This window comes from Thunnus thynnus, chromosome 11 (assembly GCF_963924715.1).
Source record: "Thunnus thynnus chromosome 11, fThuThy2.1, whole genome shotgun sequence".
NCBI lineage: Eukaryota > Metazoa > Chordata > Actinopteri > Scombriformes > Scombridae > Thunnus > Thunnus thynnus.
Window position 1 is genome coordinate 18,926,533 of NC_089527.1, and position 20,622 is coordinate 18,947,154.

Genomic DNA, 20,622 nt, shown 5'->3' on the forward strand with positions numbered 1-20,622 from the left:
ACTAAGCACGACTTTCAAACTAATGTATTTCAATTGGAGTATCTTTCGTACCTGCACCACATTTTTTTTTTTTTTTTTCTGTCAGTCAGGACTCGGGAGCACACAAGCTGTATTGTTTAATCAGCAGTAATCAGCAGGAGAACATCATTTGTCTCTGCTTTCCAAAACTGTTACACATCACTGTTAAAAAATAATTATGTTTTATGATGTGACAACACTGTGGTTAAGGTCTGGTTAGGTTTAGGCACAGGAACCCCTTGGTTAGGGTTAGGGAAAAGTATAGTTTAAAATGATGACTTGAAATGTCATGTGGGTTAAAGTTACTACTTCCTTAAATTTAGGCAACCTTCATCATCATGGCAACCCTAAACACCATGACAATTATAGTTACCCGACTCGTGGTTGGAAACATGACACTTGGGAGGTGAACAGCAGTCTCCTGCAGCAGGGTTCACTGGTCCACTTTTTACAAGTTAGGATCTAACCAGCCACCCAACCCACCAACTCCGAAATTTGTCACCTTATATAGATGTCATCTGAACTGCGTCTGTCACTCAAATGTGGTGCAGGCACGAAAGATACTTCCAAATGAAATACATTAGTTTGAAAGTCATGCTGAGTGTCATGAAAAACATGGAAAATTCATGTCCATTTACACAAATCTATAGATTAAATTTCATGACTATTTCACAAACTGCCGTGACACTGGGTTGTAATATTCAATAGTTTTCTTATGGACAACAAATCCCATAAGAAGACCAAATTCAACAATGAATTGATCCTTCTAACAAGAATTGTCTGTGTATCCAAAACCTGATATAATTCATTCCTCTGTGCCATAGAGCTCCACCGTTGTCCAAAAACAATTACAGGTAGCTGGGTAAACATGACATGTTTCTTCATTACGATAAACACATCTACTGCAGTTTGTGAGTCAGCCTCACGGCATCCTGCCGCTATAAATACTCGTTAGTGCACCAAATGTGTATCAATACGCTGCTGTAAATAGAGCCAAATAAAGGCACTATTTACTCCTGTTAGAGAAACATTCGCTAAAAACTACAGTGCTCAGCTGTTTAAGGACTTTACTCTGAATTTTTAAAGAAAAAACTAAATATTTGTGAGCTGTTTTTAAAGATTTACGTCTTCAGTAGGAATGTATCGGCTTGGGGCTGAGTGTCCCAGGCAAGGTAGGGAAATCAGAAAGTACTAAGAGGCGGACTAACACATTGATTGTTTTAGTCTTTTCATGGGATTTGTTGACAGTAAAAAAGATATAGAACAATGTCAGCCTTTTTGAGCTGTAAAAAAAGAAAAAAAGATACTATTTAATAGCTACTATTGGTTGTTTGAATTAATACTTCAGCACAACAACAGATTCAGCAACTGAACATGCTGACAAATTCACTCATTGCCGGATCTGTTTAGATAGTTACACACATGGAAGTCACTGGGCTGCGTTAGTTATTTTGGATGTTTGTCAGTATGAGAATTTGCGAGCTGGTGAGTGATTCTTTCTTGGAGAGCAGCCATTACTGGCGTCAGTGGTGAGGCAGGATGGCCATAAATCATCTCTGTCTGAATAGTCAATCCAGTTTGTTCTTAACGCCTGTAGCTAGACAATCAGTTTGATTTGTTCAGTGCAAGCGATTAGTGGAGTGTGGGCTGATGTCTGAATGATGCAACAACCAAACACAAATACAATGTCCTACCAGATTCAGCAATTTGATAGCCAACTAATTCAATCATTCATGCTTTATCATCAGATTTGGATATTCATCGAGACACAATTATTGGTGTCTAATGTTTCTGACTGACATTTTTGATCATATTAGCCCCACCACCAAAAACTGAAGTAAACAATTAAAACCTGCTAAAACCCCTACAGTATTTGACAGGTGTTTTCATACACAAACCAACACTAGATAGCAATTAAATCTAAGTTGGTAACATTTTAGATTACAGTTAACAAACACATAACAAACATATGCTTGTTTACATCAATAATATTTGTATACAGGAGTAAAACATCATTTCAATTATGATAAATTGAAAAACTCCACCAATAAGTCAAACTCTTGCATGTGAATAAAATGACATGTTCAAGAAATACTAATTGGACTTTCAATACATTAACAGATAGATCTAAAAAATTAAGCAATATTACTTCACACCACATCCATGACTTTTGAGAACAATATTGATAACTACATTACACATTCATGAATACTGATTTAACTTTCACATGGTGCTCATGTAGTTTTGTGTCTGATACAGCTTCAGAACAGCCTCTGTTGTTTTATAAAGGTGTTTTTATTAAGGTGTTTTCCTGGTTTAAAAAAAATACAAACCAAAAGGTGTCCATCTGAACTAAAATATTAACTCATTGGGTATTGGTCTGTCAGATGTTGTACAAGCTGCTGTTACCACAAATCCTGGGTTATATTCATGGTTTGTGAATATTCATACTTGACATGTACACATGTAATATGCTCATTCGTTTTCATGCCAAGAGTTAAATGAGAAGATTGATACCTCTCTTCTATTTGTATGGTGAATATAAAGCTACTGGGAGAAGCAGTTTAGCTTAGCTTAGCATGAATGCTGGAGGCAGGGGGAAAGTGCTAGCTCTTTCCAAAGATAACAAAATCAACCTATCAGAATATCCAAAGCTCACTAATAAACATGTTATAGCTTGTTTGTTTGATCCATAGAAAAGCTGAAGTGTGAAAATAATAAGTTGTGGTTTTACAGGGAGTTAGGTAGGGACTATTTCTTGGCCAGGAGCAGTGACTCTCTGGAATTTTGTCATTACTGTGAGGTACAATCAGAGTCTTCAGGCTAGCTGGTCCCCCCTGTTTCTTTATGCTTTAGTCTTTAGTCTTTATGCTAAGCTAAGCTAACTGGCTGCTCATTCTAGCTTTATATATAATGGAATGGTATTAATCTTGTCATCTAACACTCTGCAAGAAAGCAAATTACCAAACTATCCCTTAATATAAGGATGTCAATAGCTTAAGTACTCACCATAAAACAATAAGACAAAAAATAAAAAAGGTACTATTGTAAGGTCCAGTATTATGTAGAAGACTGGATGCTGTGTGCTTGAACTCAATAGCAATCAGTGCACAACATGAGGGATTAGGGCTGCAACTTACAACTATTGTTATTATTGATTAATCAGCCCGTTATTTCTTAATCATTTGGTTGATAAAATGAAAAAAATTTTCATCACAATATCCTAGAGCCCAAGGTGATGTCTTCAAATATCTTATTTTGTCCAACCAACAGTCCAAAACTCAGAGACATTCAGTTTATTACAATATAAAACAAGGAAAGACAAGCAAATCCTCACATTTAGGAAGCTGGAACCACCAAATATTTGGCATTTTTGCTTGAAAAATACCTTTAAAAATTAACTGATTTTCAAATGAGTTGTCGTTAATTTAGCTAATCAAGTCAATCAACTAATCAGTTTAGTGGACTAAAATATTTCTGCCTTTAAAAACTGCTCCATAGCCAAGATCTCATGTAATTCGTCAACATTATTTCCCTAAAAACTGTTACCATTACTTTATAAAATGGAAAGATATTCTTGTGTTTACTTCAGGCAGTAGAAGAGGAGAGAGGGAAACCTTAACTTAACCAGGAATTCAGGTGCTGAAAGCATAAATATCACAGTACGAGAAGAGTCTGTGCCAAAAATAACAGCTACTTTCTGCCCTCAACCACAGCCAGTCCCTTAAGATTAAATGTGAGTATCTCAAGGCTAGATTCTTACGGAGTGTCGTGTGACCGTAGACAAGTCTTCATTAGAAGTGAACTAGAGGTTTCCTGCGGTGACGGGGGGGACACTGTGTGAGAATTCAAACATCTAATTGCTGGAAACCAAACATTTGGGAATAAGGCCAGGTGAGCTGGCAGAGTTGCTAGCGGGGAACAGAAGAGTAGATGAAGTAGAACATGTCTATGTCTTGTCTCAGCCAGTGAGGATCCAGCAGCGTTCCAGTCACTGCAGAAGCACTGGGAACACTTAGCCTGCAAACCATTTTGTTACGAGACCAGGGAACACCAGGCATTCAACAGAATCAGCTTTCAGGATGTCATCACGCGCCTTAATAGTTTTTGGAAGGTTTTGTTGAAAGTAAATCCACTGTTTACACAGGCTTTTCAAAGCCATTAGAGGTTGAAATATATTCATAACGTGCACACTACTGGAGGGATTTTGACATCAAGAGGAAAATCCAGTCAGACCACTCCCTGGAAAAAAGTTAAAGCTTGTCAAAAGATGTCAGTATTAGACGCTGTGCCGTAACCTATTCCATCATCATGCTTCTGAAAAGATTGTTCGTTATTTCTCAAGTTTCCCAACGCAACCCACAAAGGACTGTAACCCGAGAAAGGGAATTAAAGACCATAACATGATTAGCTCAATGATTTCATAGACAGAATTGGCAGAAACTTGGGGCTGATCTCTTCAATTTGACAAGACTTCCGACTTAACTTCCTGTGTTTGCGATCGCAAAACGATCGCAAACACATGCGAACATCTTCCTGTAGTACAAACCCTTCAGCTAATTCACAGACAAAAAAAACATACCGATCCAGACATGAACGAATGTGATCCCTCACAACCATATAATCAAGCTATATAAAAGCAGTGGCTTCAAAACTGCAGTCTGCCAGAAACCAGATAGATATAATTACAAAACTAAACCAGCTATGTTTAATGGTTAACTTGTGAAACATACCAGATTGTTTCCAAGGACTTTGCGAGAGTGAAAACAATGGCATACCAAAGCAGAGAGATGTAAACACACACAAGAAGAAGCTTTCGATCATTTGATTTCCGATTGTTGTGGATGAGTGTCTTCTTTGTGTGAATAGAAACAAAAGAGTTGGTTTTGGGTGACAATCTGTCTTACACATTTGGTCCATAGCAAAATAACTGTGTGTGTTTTTAACCCTGTACATAATAATGGATAATGTATATACAAATACACATAAAACAGAAAAAATAATGATAACAATGTATATAACACATCATATCTATTTGTGCCTCAAAACTCAAAGGAAAACAGATTGATTCTAATAAATCTAAAAAAAAACCCTTACAAGAATAAGGCTGGTGACGTCATTTATGTTACTTACTGTCAACAAATTCTAGTCAGACCTTCATTCTCATGGTTAAAACTATAATCACTTGGTTTCGGTTTGGGAACAACCTCTGCTGTAGTTAGATGACAGCAGTGTTGACCAACATGCAGCGGTCTCCTGTGTTTATGTCCAAAGTTTTGTTTTCCCAACCATCCACACCAACCTCCTCCATCTGTGGCTTTATAATAATGTCACACTATTTCCTCCTTTAGACAAGAATCATCATTCCTACGGCTGTTAGAGGGCTTTTTCACTTGAGCGTAAACATGTTATAGTTGTTTTTGGTCATTTGCTGACTGATGCTCTCCTTTTTCTTGGGAGGTCAGTCTCCCTGGGTGACATGTCCTTCATTATGATGAACATGGGCACTGTAGTTTATTTTGAGTACAAACACCATCCTGCTGTAAATACTTACTAAAGCACCAAATGTGTATTAATCTGTGACTGAAAATAGTCCAGAAACAAATTTACTGTTTATTTTTGTTTGAATAATGTTTTCTAAAAGCTACAGCACCAGTTGCTCATTGTTTTTAAAAATGACACTATTGGAAAGTATTAAGAGAGATTAACATGTTGTTGTTTTTGATCATTTCACTGAATTTGCGGACAATAAGAAAAATAATGAATAGCACCAACCTTATCCATTAACTCCATTATTTTAGCAAAAGACAATTAAAGACTGAACTGACAACAGTTTATCTCACCTGTCACATCTTGTCCACTCTGTAAATCATTACTAACTCTAAAGGTGGGTGGTCTTCCAGTTCTCACAAACTACACAGAGTATTTTTGAAAACTGCACTGGAACAGAACTAATACACTTGTCAGTGATACGCAGGAACAATATGGCAAAATGGTCTTAATCTTAACCCTTTCTGTCCGTCCGTTCTATGACTGCCACCGCTGACTCTCTAATCACTGTATGAAAGTCAATAATAGCATACAATGAGTAAACAAATCCAGCTATTTTTAAAAGGACCCCTGTATTCATTTCAGTGGCTGTAATTTGAATTATTCTAGCATGTAACACTTTAATTGTCTAAGACAAAGGGATGTCAGAGGCACAGAAGGACTTGAGGCAGACTGAGACCTAGAGAGTAATTTGAAGGCTTCTGCATGGGGACAATCTGTAATCACATCTGTGTATTCACAGAGTAACAAAAGAAAATATGTCTAATGTCCAAATATACAGCATTACTTTTACTACTATTAATGTTATCAATATTATAATTATTACTGTAGTAGCAACAGTGGTGCATTATTTTATTTCTTTTTATGACAAATTTTACAAATATACAAGGCGTAAAAAAACAAAAAAGTAAAGTAGAATAAAAGGAGACCTTCACTCTCAAAAAATGTTTATTAATAACTTACTTACCTCTTCTGAATCAAACTTAATCAAAAGTAGCATTGGGAATGTTATTACAATAATATGTGGTGCTCCATCTCAACAGTCCTATAATGCTTCCAAACCTCAAAAAATGCTACTGATACTACTGTGAAGCTTAAACCAGGCACAGATCCTTTCACTCCCCACTTCTGTCATTCTCATTCAGGGAGCCTCCCAGTAGGAATGTGAGGTTTGGTCTGACTTCATTGGTTCTGACTGTCGTGTTGATCCTGGCACCCACCACATGAGATGCCCTGCTAGCAAAAACTGCACCACAACTAAGGCCTCTGCTTTCAAAAAAGTTGGTGCTGGAGCCTTTAAGCATGACCAAATGTTGCGGACGCAATATAGCTTCAGCTGTAGAATATCACATATACAACCACACATACAGGCTTTATGTTATTTGTTGATGATTCGAAATCCTATGAGGGAAAGCAACCCTCAACCTGTGACTCACGTGTCATGTGGAAGATGCCGTCACAGGCGCTGATATGGGACAGGAAGGCATTTCCAAGGCCTTGGCCAGCATGAGCACCTTTCACCAGGCCAGCAATGTCTACAACATTAAGGAACGCTGGGATTTTGCTGCAACCCAGGGAGTAAAAAGAAAAAAAAGTCAGCCATTTCAGACTTTAAACATTATCAGTATTATTTGAACAAAATAGAAACTACTTTCCATTGTGCTGAATTTCAATATAACAGTCCTGTATTACCATTGTTAAACTTTTTAATTGTTGTTGAAGTTGTGTCAGAACGATGCTGATTAAACTCTGATTTGTGATTGGTTGTTTTTTCTAATAGCTGAGCTAGTGTAATTTGTGATGTTGTGTTGGACTGTGTTATAATGTAAGGTATATTGCAAGGTGTTTTTAATAGATTGTTCCCCCATAAATGTTAAAGTGGTGGGCAAAATACCAGAGATTCTTTTAAATGTTATTTAATACAAAACTCAAAACCACATAGTTGAGTCAACACAGAAACTAGTAGTTTTAAACAAAGGGAACATTTGAAAGGATAAGGCTGGTGTTATTTTATATTTTTCCTTTTGTCAATAAATTCCATGAAATTATTATGTTGTTCCTCCCTTCCCTGTCTGTGGTTCTCAGCCCCAACTGAACACATAAATAAATCTTTACTAATAAAACACAAATATATAGTTTCATTTATTAAAGAAAGCCTAGTAATTTACTAAAACAGCTGGGCACTGTGGTTTTTAGAAAATGCCACTCAAACACGACTAAATAGAGCCTTTGTTGGGGACTATTTTCAGTTGCGGATTAATACACATTTGGTGCACTAGAATTTAAGGCATCAGGACGTTTTCTGTGGGACAGTGTCCAAGTTCATAGTAATGAAGGAGTGTGTCCCTCTGTCTAACAGAGAGACAACAGTAGATGTCTGTGGCACAGAGGAATAAACTATATCACAAGAAGATGATGATGATGTAGATGTTTGTTAGTAAGATCATTGATGGTTTTGGCCTTTTCATGGGATGTTTTTTACAAGAAGAAATAAATAGAATAGCGCCATCCTTATCCTTTGAGACAGGTAGTTATTTTGAAATGCATTTAATCATAGTGAGGATTTCTATTTTTCAGAATATTGGTCTATTTGTTTATAAAAAGGAATTGGACAATTTTATGAACAGTGGAATCTGTTTTGAATGTGTCTAACTTTCACTTTAGAGCATATGCAGCATAAGTAGAGCAGACGTACACACAGACCAGTGAGATTCATGCTGCCATTTGAAAAGCGGGAGCTTAGTTCTTGTGACTGAAATTCATGTAGTGAAATATACATGTACTGTGCTATTCAACATACCAATTATTGTCAGTCCAAGAGAGATATCTCACTAGTAATTTGTCAGCCGTACAGCAAATCTGAGTTCAACCTGCTTTAACAGCCTCTATGAATGTGTATGATAACCAGGTATTGAAGGTTCAGATGCTTCAGCTTTTTCTTTAACAGAAAACCTTGAAGTAGGGCAGCAATCATACATCATATACAGAAACTGGTAGCTACATGTCAACAACATTGTTATATGTTTTCTCATACCTATAGCAAGGAGACCGTCAGAGACTACAGATCTGAAGTGTGAATAATACGTGAACGATGAGACCCCATACCTGGCAGGTTTGTGGAATTGGCAGAGGAAATCATAGCGTTCATCTGGAATGGGCACTCTGCTTTCATTTGGGTCAATGGTGCAGAAGGGGAAATTTTCAGCTGCCGCCTGACTCTTTGTCAGCACATTGAAAAAGGTTGACTTCCTGAAAATAAAAACAGCAGTGAGGTCAATCCATCTAAAAGTGCTACTGTAGAACCTGGTGGTTTGATAGTATAATCCCAAAACACTTCAGTACATTATGCAAGAATGTTTTTTTTATTTTTATTTTTTGCACAAAAAAGAAAAGGTTGTTCTAATGGATTTAATATTTGAGCACTTGAATCAAAAATGCTCTAAAATACTATGCCCAATTACAAGGTCAGATAATCCCATAATAGATCAATTGTACATGGAATCGAGGGGCAAATTACATTTCTTATAGATCTCAGCTGTTGAACAGGATCAACCAAATGCTGCCCCATGTTGTGATCATAGAGAGATTTATTTTCTATGGCACAAGCAGCTCAAGTGTACTTCAAAATCTACAGACAATGGCAAGTGTCTAAGAGTAATAATGGCATGGCGGTTAACTATAATCCAGGACTTTCCATCTTTATTCCCTCACTCAGTGCTTCACATTGAAATGATTGTTTGCTAAGTCCTATGGGCATGAAATTGCTCAAGATTGCTAAAGTACATGCATTAATTCGTTAAAGCTAGATTGTTTCTAACATACTCAAAGGCTTTTCTTGGGTCAGCTTGAAGAAAAGAAGAAAAACAATCCAAATAAATGTTACAACCACCATCAGGTGTGAAAATGGATGTAAGAATATAAATAATTACTGAGCAAAGTACTTACTTAAACGCAAATTAGAGAGTAATCATTAAAAAGAAAGTACGTGCACTGAGAAGTTTGCAGCCAGATTTCGGCACAGTCAACCTACATTCACGAAGATACGCAGTTATAAAAACATATTTTAGGTAAAAGATCAACTTAAAACCTAGGACTCTGAGTTTACTGTATGAATATTTATCTGCGAACTACTTCATAAATCTGGAAACTTATCATGTGACAAAATTTTTGCGATGACCACTGACCCATCACCATGAAAACTGTGCAAACTCCATCCCCTGATGAAGACTGTCAAAGATGATTGAAAGCTGCAGAGAAAGCTATCAATTAAACCTTGTCTCAAAATAATATAATCTTCTGGTTATGCTGACATTAAAGCATACTTTATAAAGTATACAAAGTTAAGGTGGAGGAGAAAAAAGCAAACTGTACAGTCAATGTATGTACAGCTGAAATTTGTGATTTGACATATCCCTTCCTACACATATGAATTTCTTCACAGAGGTCAGACTGCATGGTTAGCTACCTATTTGTGTGGACAACAGTCTATATAATAGATGACGACTCCCTTAGCTTAGGGGCGGCTTTGGCTCAGGAGGTAGTGTGGGTTGTCAACCAATCAGGTCAGTGGTTCAATCCCCGGCTCCTCCAGTCCACATGTTGCTCCTTGAAGGTACTGAACCCCAAATTGTGTGCATGAATGGGTGAGTGGATAAAAAGCACTATATTGCTCCTGATGAGCAGGTTGGCACCTTGCATGGCAGCCTCTGCCGTCAATGTATGAAATGTGTGTGTGAATGGGTGAATGTTGGCATGTGTTGTAAAGTGCTTTGAGTGGTCGGTAGACTAGAAAAGCTCTATATAAATGCAGTCCATTTACCATTTACCATTTAGCTAGTTTGCCAGCTTGAATCAAGATGTGAGAGTCTTTGTTTTTCTGCTTGAATGCCTTGTTAATCTCAATCATCTTGGTTAATTCAGTTCAACGATGACACTGTTAAATTGTTTCCCAGAGCTCACCATCTATCCACTCTGTATAAATGAAGAGTTGACAAAGCACAGGCTAGCCATACTGTAAGAATAACAGTAGAGTTTGTCTGTTGAAGCTGCCTTACATTTTATATTAGACTCAACTATCAGAAAAAACAGCCAATATTTATTCATATCTATACATAAGAAGTATTTAATAACTCTTCAGGAATTGAGAAAAATATGTGCATTATGAAACATAGTCTATTAGTGGGCTTTTCTGAATTAATGAAGATTCACAAGACACACAAATGTATTACTTAGAGATGATTTTTTTTTAACATTGGCTTCTTAATTTACATATCCTACATGTCCTTAAACAGTAAAACTTTACTTTAAGTCCACCCTTTTAGCATCTATAAGCAGTATTGTAACACCCTATATTGTAGTTGTAAGCAGGTACAGTGTTAGTCAACAATTACAATTTCTCCTATAAAGACATACTGTGTTTTACTGTATTATCATTTATTATCTGGTTATATACACACATCCAGTTTTAGACGCCAACAAGAGGAGTTATAGATGTTGACAAATACATGAATTCACATTTACAATATATCTGCTTACAACTACATTATATTGTGTTATAAAGCATTCATTGACTGTTTATATACTGCTTATACATGCTTAATAGGGGGACTTAAAGTAAAGTGTTACCAGCGAAAGGTAGGTACCCCTGTGTAACTCTAGCATTAAATTCATTTCAGTCCAGGTGAGGTGAAGGAGAGTTTTAAGAACGACTTGACTTGAGGCAATCATAGCAAGTCATGTCCTGTGTAAACTGTACTGTATATCCCAATAAGGGGTTAAATCAAGACTTTAAACTTTGAGCTGGGAGAATGGCAGTAAGTAGGACATGCGCTGGTCTAAGTGTATGAATAGCTGCGAGGTCGGCCACATCATGCTCCCAAGTTTTCCGTGTGTGAAGAATGGTCAGTTACGCCCATGTAACAGCAGGCTTAGCATCTGAACATGGTTCATTCATGAAGAAACCACAGGAGGGTTGACAAGTTGTACTTTGACACAAACATGGTATGGCAGCCCACAACCTCAATGAGTTCTACTTCTTAAACAGGGAAGAAATTGTGGTTTTGGTGGGGTAGGAAAGGAAAACACTGGATACTAGAGTCAGATGTTTGCGCAATAAGCGACGAAATCCACCACATGTGAAGCAGCACAAACTTCTGTAGGAAACTGAATGTGTATATGCTATTTTTTTCCTCCATTATCAATATCTAGCATCCAAATATATAATTAATGAGTACAGAAAACACCATCAGCCTGTCTAAAATTCAACTGAATTCAACTGTGACTCCAATTTGACAATATATAATATAATTGCTCTGCATCATGTGATTATATATCTCTTACTAAACTTGCAGTTTTCAGGTCTTACAAAACTTTCTACGCTGCTTGAAAACAACTGTTGTGTTGTAAATGACTTAAAAATTTGTCTTCATAGTGCAGCAAAAAAGGACCTGTCAGCTGAACATGAGCTGACCTATCACTGTAGCCCTTCCTGTTGCTCGAAGGTGGGCTACAGGAAAGTCATTTGGGGTCTGCCCTGTGATTACGCTCTGTCACTGATGTTGCTGAAGGTCTTGGTGGATGCTGACAAGGTGGATCTGTCTGACCAGGTCTGACATGCAAGACAGTGTGTCAGCCTCCTAACACACTGCAGCCATGCCACACAGGACTACAACAAGGATGCTTGTCAAGTTGTCCACCTTACCGATAAAAAACTCTTGCAGGGAAGCAGTTTAAGATACTGAGTAACTCTCTGACTCTTCATTTGTCATAAAACAGGTTCATATTTTAGAGAAATGTTTAAATTGATGCACGATAACTATTTAAACAATCATAAATGCTCCAAGTTATTGACCAACAAGAATGTCAAAACACCTCCAATAGACACTTTTACATACTTCCTATTTCCTGCATCAGTGCCTTTCGTAGTTTGTCTTTATGGTGAAGTACCATCTTTTTATTTTCACCACGTTGCTCAGTGTAAACTCTATTTACATATATTCCTCAAACACATCCTCACCACTTACTGTACATAATATATGCACCTTCCTTCTCTGCTCCTATAATCACACCATTTGACATAGAAGAAAGAGGCATGATCCGGGGCTCCGTTTCACATCCTGTAACTTAAAAAAAACAGACTACGTCTACCAGAAATTAATTTAGTTTTAGCTTGCATTCCTTTAGTTCACTGGGCTAAAGAGGAAAGTTTTAGGGTTACCTAGAAAAGATGACATCATAATCATTCATAATTGAGAGACACCAAAGAATGTCATACACATTTAAACTTATGCTTGAAACCTTATACCTGTAGTCCGCTCAGATGGAAAAATAGACAAAGAATACACAAAACAACAGGGTACTTTTTTTCAGTGAATTCAATTTTAAAACACGTTTATGTTTGTGTTGCTTAAGACAAGTAAGTGAATCTTACAATTTCCATGTATTGTGTTAAATGTGCTGTCTCCATTAACATAAGAGTAGTATGATTTTATTTTTAATGTACAGCACAGACTGGCTTGCAAGGAAGCTCAGCGATAAGCACTGAAAGTCCGTGGTTTATGTTCTTCTTGTGATTGTGTGGGTTTCCACCGGCTCCTTAGATTTTCTCCCACAGTTCAAAGACTTAAGACGCAGGTTAAGGTGAAGTGGAAAGTGTAAATTGTTCAGGATATGAATGTGAGAGTGACTGTGTTTGTCTGTCTACAGTATGTGTTTTCCCTGTGATTGACTGGATGAACTGTAACTTTCCACTGGTGCACCTATGAGGAGTGATAAGTGGGTATTTAAAATGAATGGGCATCTGAGTTTGTTAAGGCTTTTCATCCGTTTAAGATGCTTTCCTGCATTCATAGTAGAGTAGGAAGAATATAGGTTCATTTTTGCTTGCTGTCATACAGTTTTATTCAAGTGTGGATGGATCACGACAAGATCATGACAAGATGTCACACCGAACTAAAGTAGCATTTCCTCTAATTGAAAATACACTGCTGTAATAACACATTAAATTTAACTTAAGTTTATCACGAGATACAAGGATACCTACAAAATACTGGTAGCATATATTGTAAGATGATCGAAACTTAAACTATTTTATTGAAACCATGTTTTTTGATGTGCTTCAAATCTTTGAAGTCATGGGTTTACCCTCAATCGTAACACTTGCCATAAATCATGTGCATCATGCTCCATGTGATTTTTCTTGTTTCAGCTTAAAGTGTGACACACACAACGTGTTAAAACTCCTTTCATAGAAACTTGCTGCCAAACATTCCAGTTGAATCTGCAGTTGTCTACGTATATTTATATATATTCAGCATATGTACAAACCTCACACATTTCGTTAAATTTTATGTCCAAATTTGTCATGGATGACTGTACTCGGTTTACATGCTGCCTTACATGCATTTATATTTATGGTATCATGGTAGGCAAATACACCGGTAGTGCAGATTTGGACAGAGCACATGCTGCAGCATGCAGTGCATGGTGAGAAGGCCGCAGTCTCTATGTAAATAAAAACCTTTTTGCTTACCCAACATTGGGAAGGCCGACAATCCCTATTTTCAGTGACGTGCCAAACCTTCCAATCAGTGGTGGCGGCTTTGGTGCATCATTTCCTTTTCCCTGTAAAGACAATGAGGCGATGTCTGCAGTCAGAATGAGCACTTGCCATTACATAATCTACAGTGCACCCTCATTTCAAAACAGAGCTATTCCTCAACAAAACACACCTTCTTTGGAGCCATCGGTCACACCTAAGTTTTTGCTGACTTCCACAACAGCTCACCAACGCAGAGAAATAAACATTTATTGACAGAAAACAGGCTAAGCTAAGTCCCCACAATGTAACCAGCCGACTGCACTTGAACTGGCTCGCTCCCCGCTCTGAAAATAGAACATGCAGCCTCTGGAAATGAAAGTTGACACTGTAAGCTGGCGAGCTGACCTGTGCTTCCTAATTTAGCTGTCGATGTTTACCAATGCAGGTTGATGAGCTACTTTTAGATCAATCTTGCACAGAGCTGTTGGTTGAAAAGTGGGTATTGAAAGTGTAGTTAATCTTTATCTGAGATTTGACTGTTGTCAACAGCTGCCTGCTTTCTATTAACATCTGAATCATTTGTGTTGACAGCCGTCTAACTGAAGACATCCATGAGTTGCATCTCTACACAGAAAGGTCCAAGCAATTTTGCCATGTCCTCTTGCTTTATAGCGCATTAACTTCCTACAGCAATAATCTTCACTATTGAACAAATGTTTATTTCACTCTGCACTTTAAAGTACGTCAGTTCTATTTCCTAAACAATGACCTGACAGCCTTTAAGTATAAACTTTTGCAACAGGCTATCTTCTATAATCTGCAAGTGATAAAACAAATGGCAAACGGCAGATCAGATGTAGACATTGTCATTTAACGCCACTCGTAACAAAACAAAGAAACAAACAGAATTAATGTCACAACCTAAAAAACTCTGCAAGATAAATAAGATATCAATATTCATTCTTGTGCCCACTTTTTTTCTATTTACTGAGCTTCCTCTGATCTGGTGATACAAGTGCAGTCATCAGATAACAATGCACAGCCTCAGCACCACTGATATAAAGTGTAACATCCTTGCACTCATAGTTTCATCCAACCCCCATTTGAGAGAGAAACAGGTGTAGCCACACGAGCACACACAAAATTACGACAATTAGTTAAATGTCCTCAAATAAACTTCCCTCAGCAGAAATACAAATTAAAGCACACAGGGGCACAACCAAAAAAAAGCGTTGCCCAATCCAGCAGCCTGTCTGGTTCAACATACAGAAAATGAGGCTTTAATAATCTGGATTTGAGGCAAGTGAGGCTGCCTTTGTAGAAAGAATTTAAATGAATAGGTCTGAATTAATCATTTATCTTTTGTTGATGGATGCACCCCCACTTAGACTCATCACAATAGATGCAGAGCATTTTGTTCGACCAAATAAATCATTCCCATTGTTTAAGGTACATTGATCAATCTAATGGCTTGTAATAGGCTCCTAATTGCCACAGAGAAGTGCTCACAAATGGAGTCCAGAATTACAGATTCAACTCAAAATTCTCACTTGAATGACATAGCAAGATCATGCTCTCGCCTTTTGTCACAAGTAAACATCTTGAAAAAATAAAAAAAATCATCACCATTATTTTTATTATTCTGGGTTAATATGACAAATACATTTCCCTCCAAAAATATTTAAAGCGATGTATGTAAAAAAAAAAGACGTGAATTTATTGATAAATAGAGAGCCTGTGATTCTTATACAGATTTCTTTGTTAAGACTTGGAAGCGTCATTACTCCAATCTGAACGGTCACACTGCTCCTCATTAAGACAATACTACAGAAATAATCAGAATATTAACATCTGAACAAACGGACCAAAAACTGTATTATCTAGTCTATCTGTTATTACAGGCGAATCAACCCGGTCAAATCCTGTTTTTTTTGTTTTTTTAAAAAATAATTTTACAATATCTTAATCAAAGGATAAATCTATTGTCCGATTTTTTATTATAATGAAAAGAAATGCCCTCACACTCTGCGTTCATTTTCATTTAACGCCCGAATTAATTTACCTTCTTAAGCGACAATCAACTTTGTTTATGTAGAACAGACATTTAATACTGTTAACAGCACTCTGCCAAATTGTCATGATTGCAAAAATGATTCAATTTTCTTGGCAGCGCTCGGTATTTGATGAGACTGATTTTTATTCACCCTTCCAGAGGTGGGGTTTTAAAGCAAAAAAAAAAAAAAAAAAAAGCAAAAAAAAGAAAAAAGAGTATTTGAGCAAATTGCGCCTGTGTTGACTGGCAGCATTCACACTCTATAATGGAGCATTATTTGTCCGTTTTGAATACTGTAATGCACATCTTTCGGTCAGGCCTTTATCTGGAAAATTGCTTTAACTTTTAAAAGGATGATGATTCACATCAGAGCAGGTCAATTTTACATTATGCCATTATCCCTGAGCGCTTTAACAAGCTATGGAATATCCTGGTTTATTGTATTGTGATATTAAAAAAGGAATAAAAAAATATGAGTCGCAAGTTTAGGAAAATTGGTGAAACACGACATCCTTTTAATTGTCCACAAATTAATCAAATATGTGATTTGGCCGGCAAGACGTTTCATTGCTCAGCTACAAGACAAGGTATCGTGGCTCTTGTTAAATCAGTCTAATACAGATGACTGGCGGCCTTTCAGCTGGCGTCCCCTGGATGCTGAAACTTTTTTCCGCCTACAAATTTTTTTTTTTGTCTTTGAAAACAGATCTACAACACGCGCCGATAAAGCAAGCTGTCATTTTTAATTAACCCCTCACCTGCACTCCCCCAACAAGTAAGCAGGGGGAGCGCGTACGGCACGGCCGCGCGCGAACACGAGCATGGACGCGCGTAAATTTTGTCTGGAAGTAAAGGTTGTGCTGCTGTAGGTTAGCTGATCAATTACAAGTCATAATCTGTTTTTGCTTCATGTATTCACTGACAGTCAGTTGTTTTTTTTAATCATTATCAAGCAGCTCATAAATAACCTGACCGCGCTGCAGGAGAAGAGAGGCCAAGCTGCTTCTGGACTTCTTCAGCAAAACTTAATCCATCTGTGAGTTTTCCAATATGAACATTAAAACTTTTTTTTAGGACGGAGCATATGACATCAGTTGTTTCCTCTCGTGCCTCATAAGCTGTGCCATGCCGAACACACAGCAGCATGCCCTGGCTTTGCTGTTTTTGATAAAGTCATCAGCAACAACAGTCTCTCACATTGTTCAGGATACTCTGCGCTTAAATAGCAACAATTTCTCAATGACGTGTTGCGCATGATCTGAATATTGAAAATCAGAAGGGAAACCTACACAGATGAGAGTGCCAACACAGTCCAAAAAACGATTTAAAATTAGTAAAAAAAAAACAACAACAACTTACCTCTTGGAGAACTGACGTGTGAACTCAATTCTGCAATGAAAGGAGACATTGAGCCTTCGTGTGAGAATACATAAAAAATAACCGTATGCATTAAAAAAAAATACCAAATCGTGTCTTGTATGACAGTCTGAGCAGAGGCTGCACAACAGATGATTGACGGCGGGGTTTTTGGTGTTTCTGTCTGCGGTCTGTTCTCTCATTGGCTGACTACAACCCCAGCCACGAATGCAGCTATTAGATTGGCTGCACATCCTCGCCAGCTGTACTTCAAAGAACACGCTCTCTACAACTAGGTAGTGTTGGGAGCTGCGAGCCAAGAGAGAAACCGTGTGACCTGAGTCAAACACGGTGAGTCTTGAATCACATTGGAGCCGTACAGCATTGACATCGCGGACACTCTCACAACAGCACAGACCCTGGATATGGCTACGTCTATACTTGGGGTGAGTCTGACTTTTTTTTTTATTTGTGCGCAAAAGTTGTGCGTAAAAGTTATTGGAGCCCACTTTTCCTTTGCCACGGAGGAAGTGTTTTGCCTTTCATAAACACGCATGCTTTCACATCTATTAAGCTTATGGATACTTTTATGTTATTTATCATGACTTGACTTGTTTTGGTAGCTATTTTATATGAAATACACCTTTATTTGCTGACAAAGCTCGACGCTATCTTGATGAAAGATGATCAAACTTTATAGAGCTTTTAGTATTTTCTCCTCACTGTATACACTACTCTTATCTGAGGCAGGTAATATTTTACGACAGTGTTAATAATTATTACTTCCACTATGTTTTATTTATGTTTCACCTTGTTGAAACAATAGCCTACATTCTCTTTTCTCCCAACATATATCTGATGAAATTATAATTTTAATAGTTGTTTTATTAGTTTAAGTTCAAGTTTTGTTGAGCATCACTTCCCAGTTTACCTGCTCAAGTGGTTTTATTTTTGTCTAATTGCCTGTTTAAACTCGAGCTTTGTTGTGTTTTGTTTTTTTTTTTAGGAAGAACCACGGTTTGGAACTACACCTCTAGCTATGCTGGCTGCAACTTGCAACAAAATTGGTAACACCAGTCCCCTTACAACTTTGCCTGACTCGAGCGCTTTCTCGAAAGGTGGATTTCATCCGTGGAAAAGATCCTCCTCGAGCTGTAACTTGGGATCCAGTCTGCCCGGTTTCACAGTAGCAACAAGCCGCGCGACGACAGGACTAACACCGACGAGTGGCACAGGCAACAGCGCCTTTTGCTTAGCCTCCACCTCCCCGACCTCGGCTGCGTTTTCCACAGAGTACAGCGGTTTGTTTTCCAACTCCGCGAGCGTCACATCCCAAGAGTCTGGACAGTCAGCTTTTATCTCCAAAGTCCACACATCAGCAGAGACTCTTTACCCGCGGGTTGGGATGGCGCACCCGTATGAGTCGTGGTACAAATCCGGTTTCCACTCGACCATCTCTGGTGATGTTACCAACGGGGCGTCCTCGTGGTGGGATGTCCACACTAACCCCGGGTCGTGGCTCGATGTCCAGAATCCTGCAAGCACCCTCCAGACCTCGCTGCACTCCGGGACACCCCAAGCCATCCACTCCCAGCTGAGTGGCTACAACCCGGACTTCTCCTCGCTGACCCACTCGGCGTTTAGCTCCACTGGAATCAGCCCCTCTGCGTCTCATCTACTGTCCACCAGTCAGCACCTGTTAACGCAAGACGGATTCAAAACCGTCATCCCCACTTACACAGACGCTTCGACCGCCAACGCCATGATCTCGGGGGGCAGTTCAGGAATAAGTAGCTCCTCAAGGTCGTCCAGGCGGTACTCCGGCAGAGCAACATGTGACTGTCCCAACTGCCAGGAGGCTGAGCGGCTGGGACCCGCCGGGGCCAGCCTGCGGAGAAAGGGACTCCACAGCTGCCACATTCCCGGCTGCGGTAAAGTGTATGGAAAGACATCTCACCTCAAAGCTCATTTGAGATGGCATACCGGCGAGCGGCCTTTTGTGTGCAACTGGCTTTTCTGTGGCAAAAGGTTCACTCGGTCCGATGAGCTCCAGAGACACCTCCGCACCCACACCGGCGAGAAAAGGTTTGCGTGTCCGGTGTGCAACAAGCGCTTTATGCGCAGTGACCATTTGAGCAAGCACATCAAAACGCACACGGCCGGTGGAGGAGGCAAAAAGGGGAGCGACAGTGACACCGACACCAGTAACCTGGAGACCCCGAGGTCCGAGTCCCCAGAACTTATTTTGGAAGGGGTAAATCCCAGGATCACTGTTAAGGATCCGTCTCCTCACGACGAGCCCTAATGGGGCTTCTGAGATCACCCAAAATCAAACCAGATTAAAAAAAAACAAACAAACAGAAAAAACAAAACTGCACAGCATTGAAAACGGGTCTTATTTGACAGACAATAAAGGAGAAAATATTTCAAGAAGCGATTGCAAAGTCTAAAAAAAATATATTCTCCAACAGGCGTCACGAGTATTTAATTCGTAAATCCATCTAGAGAAAATCCAGAGTGATATACTGTAGGCCTGTGGGGAAATTTTTAGGGGTCAACTTGAAAATGAAATGGATGTTTGCTTAAAAGGGTGCGCGGAACCTGTTGAACTTGGTTGGACAATGTGAGTTACATCTTGTATATGACGACTAAACTATGTGTTATTTTCATGTAAATGTTAGGCTATGATTGTTTTATTCGTGTTGGTATCCTGGAAATCAGGGAGTTTACTTTGGACGCACTTTGTGGATATGTATGTACACAGCTTTTTAAACTTTTTGGTTACCCATTTTATTTCTTTGCTAAAAAAAAATATCTATATATAAATGTTTACCTGTATAAAGTCACACGTATAAGACTTTCATTTTATCGTAATTAAAACATCTTAAAAAAGGCTGTTATTGTGTGATGTAGATTGTTATATTTTTATTTAATGATTCGCCTTATTTGGATTTTTTTTTAAATATTAAGGAGTTTATTTTAAAGTCAGCGTTCTGCTCATAGGTTATTTTTCTTAAAAATCGCCTATAAAACACCTTGACTTTCACTATTTCCCCCTATGGAATAAATCAATGTTTAATGCCCCGGAAAAGACATTTCATGCCCA

The 20,622-nt window shown here is 38.4% G+C and overlaps 2 protein-coding genes across 2 annotated transcripts in view; one reads left to right on the forward strand and one right to left on the reverse strand.

Annotated features, from left to right (window-relative positions):
* The window catches only part of LOC137192698 (obg-like ATPase 1), a 46,435-nt gene extending 31,977 nt beyond the window's left edge, over positions 1–14,458 (reverse strand). The window contains exons 1-4 of the mRNA XM_067603582.1: positions 14,298–14,458; positions 14,099–14,190; positions 8,674–8,817; positions 7,005–7,132 (exon numbers count right to left, since the gene is read on the reverse strand). Coding sequence (XP_067459683.1) covers positions 7,005–7,132; positions 8,674–8,817; positions 14,099–14,190; positions 14,298–14,312 — 379 coding nt within the window. The 5' untranslated portion in view covers positions 14,313–14,458. The remainder of the gene's footprint in view (positions 1–7,004; positions 7,133–8,673; positions 8,818–14,098; positions 14,191–14,297) is intronic.
* Positions 14,459–17,528: 3,070 nt separating this feature from the next.
* sp9 (sp9 transcription factor) lies at positions 17,529–20,153 on the forward strand. The gene is made up of 2 exons (XM_067603580.1): positions 17,529–17,962; positions 18,523–20,153. Exons 1-2 carry the CDS (start codon positions 17,942–17,944, stop codon positions 19,819–19,821), a joined length of 1,320 nt encoding a protein of 439 aa, XP_067459681.1. The 5' UTR covers positions 17,529–17,941; the 3' UTR covers positions 19,822–20,153.
* The last annotated feature ends 469 nt before the right edge of the window (positions 20,154–20,622 follow it).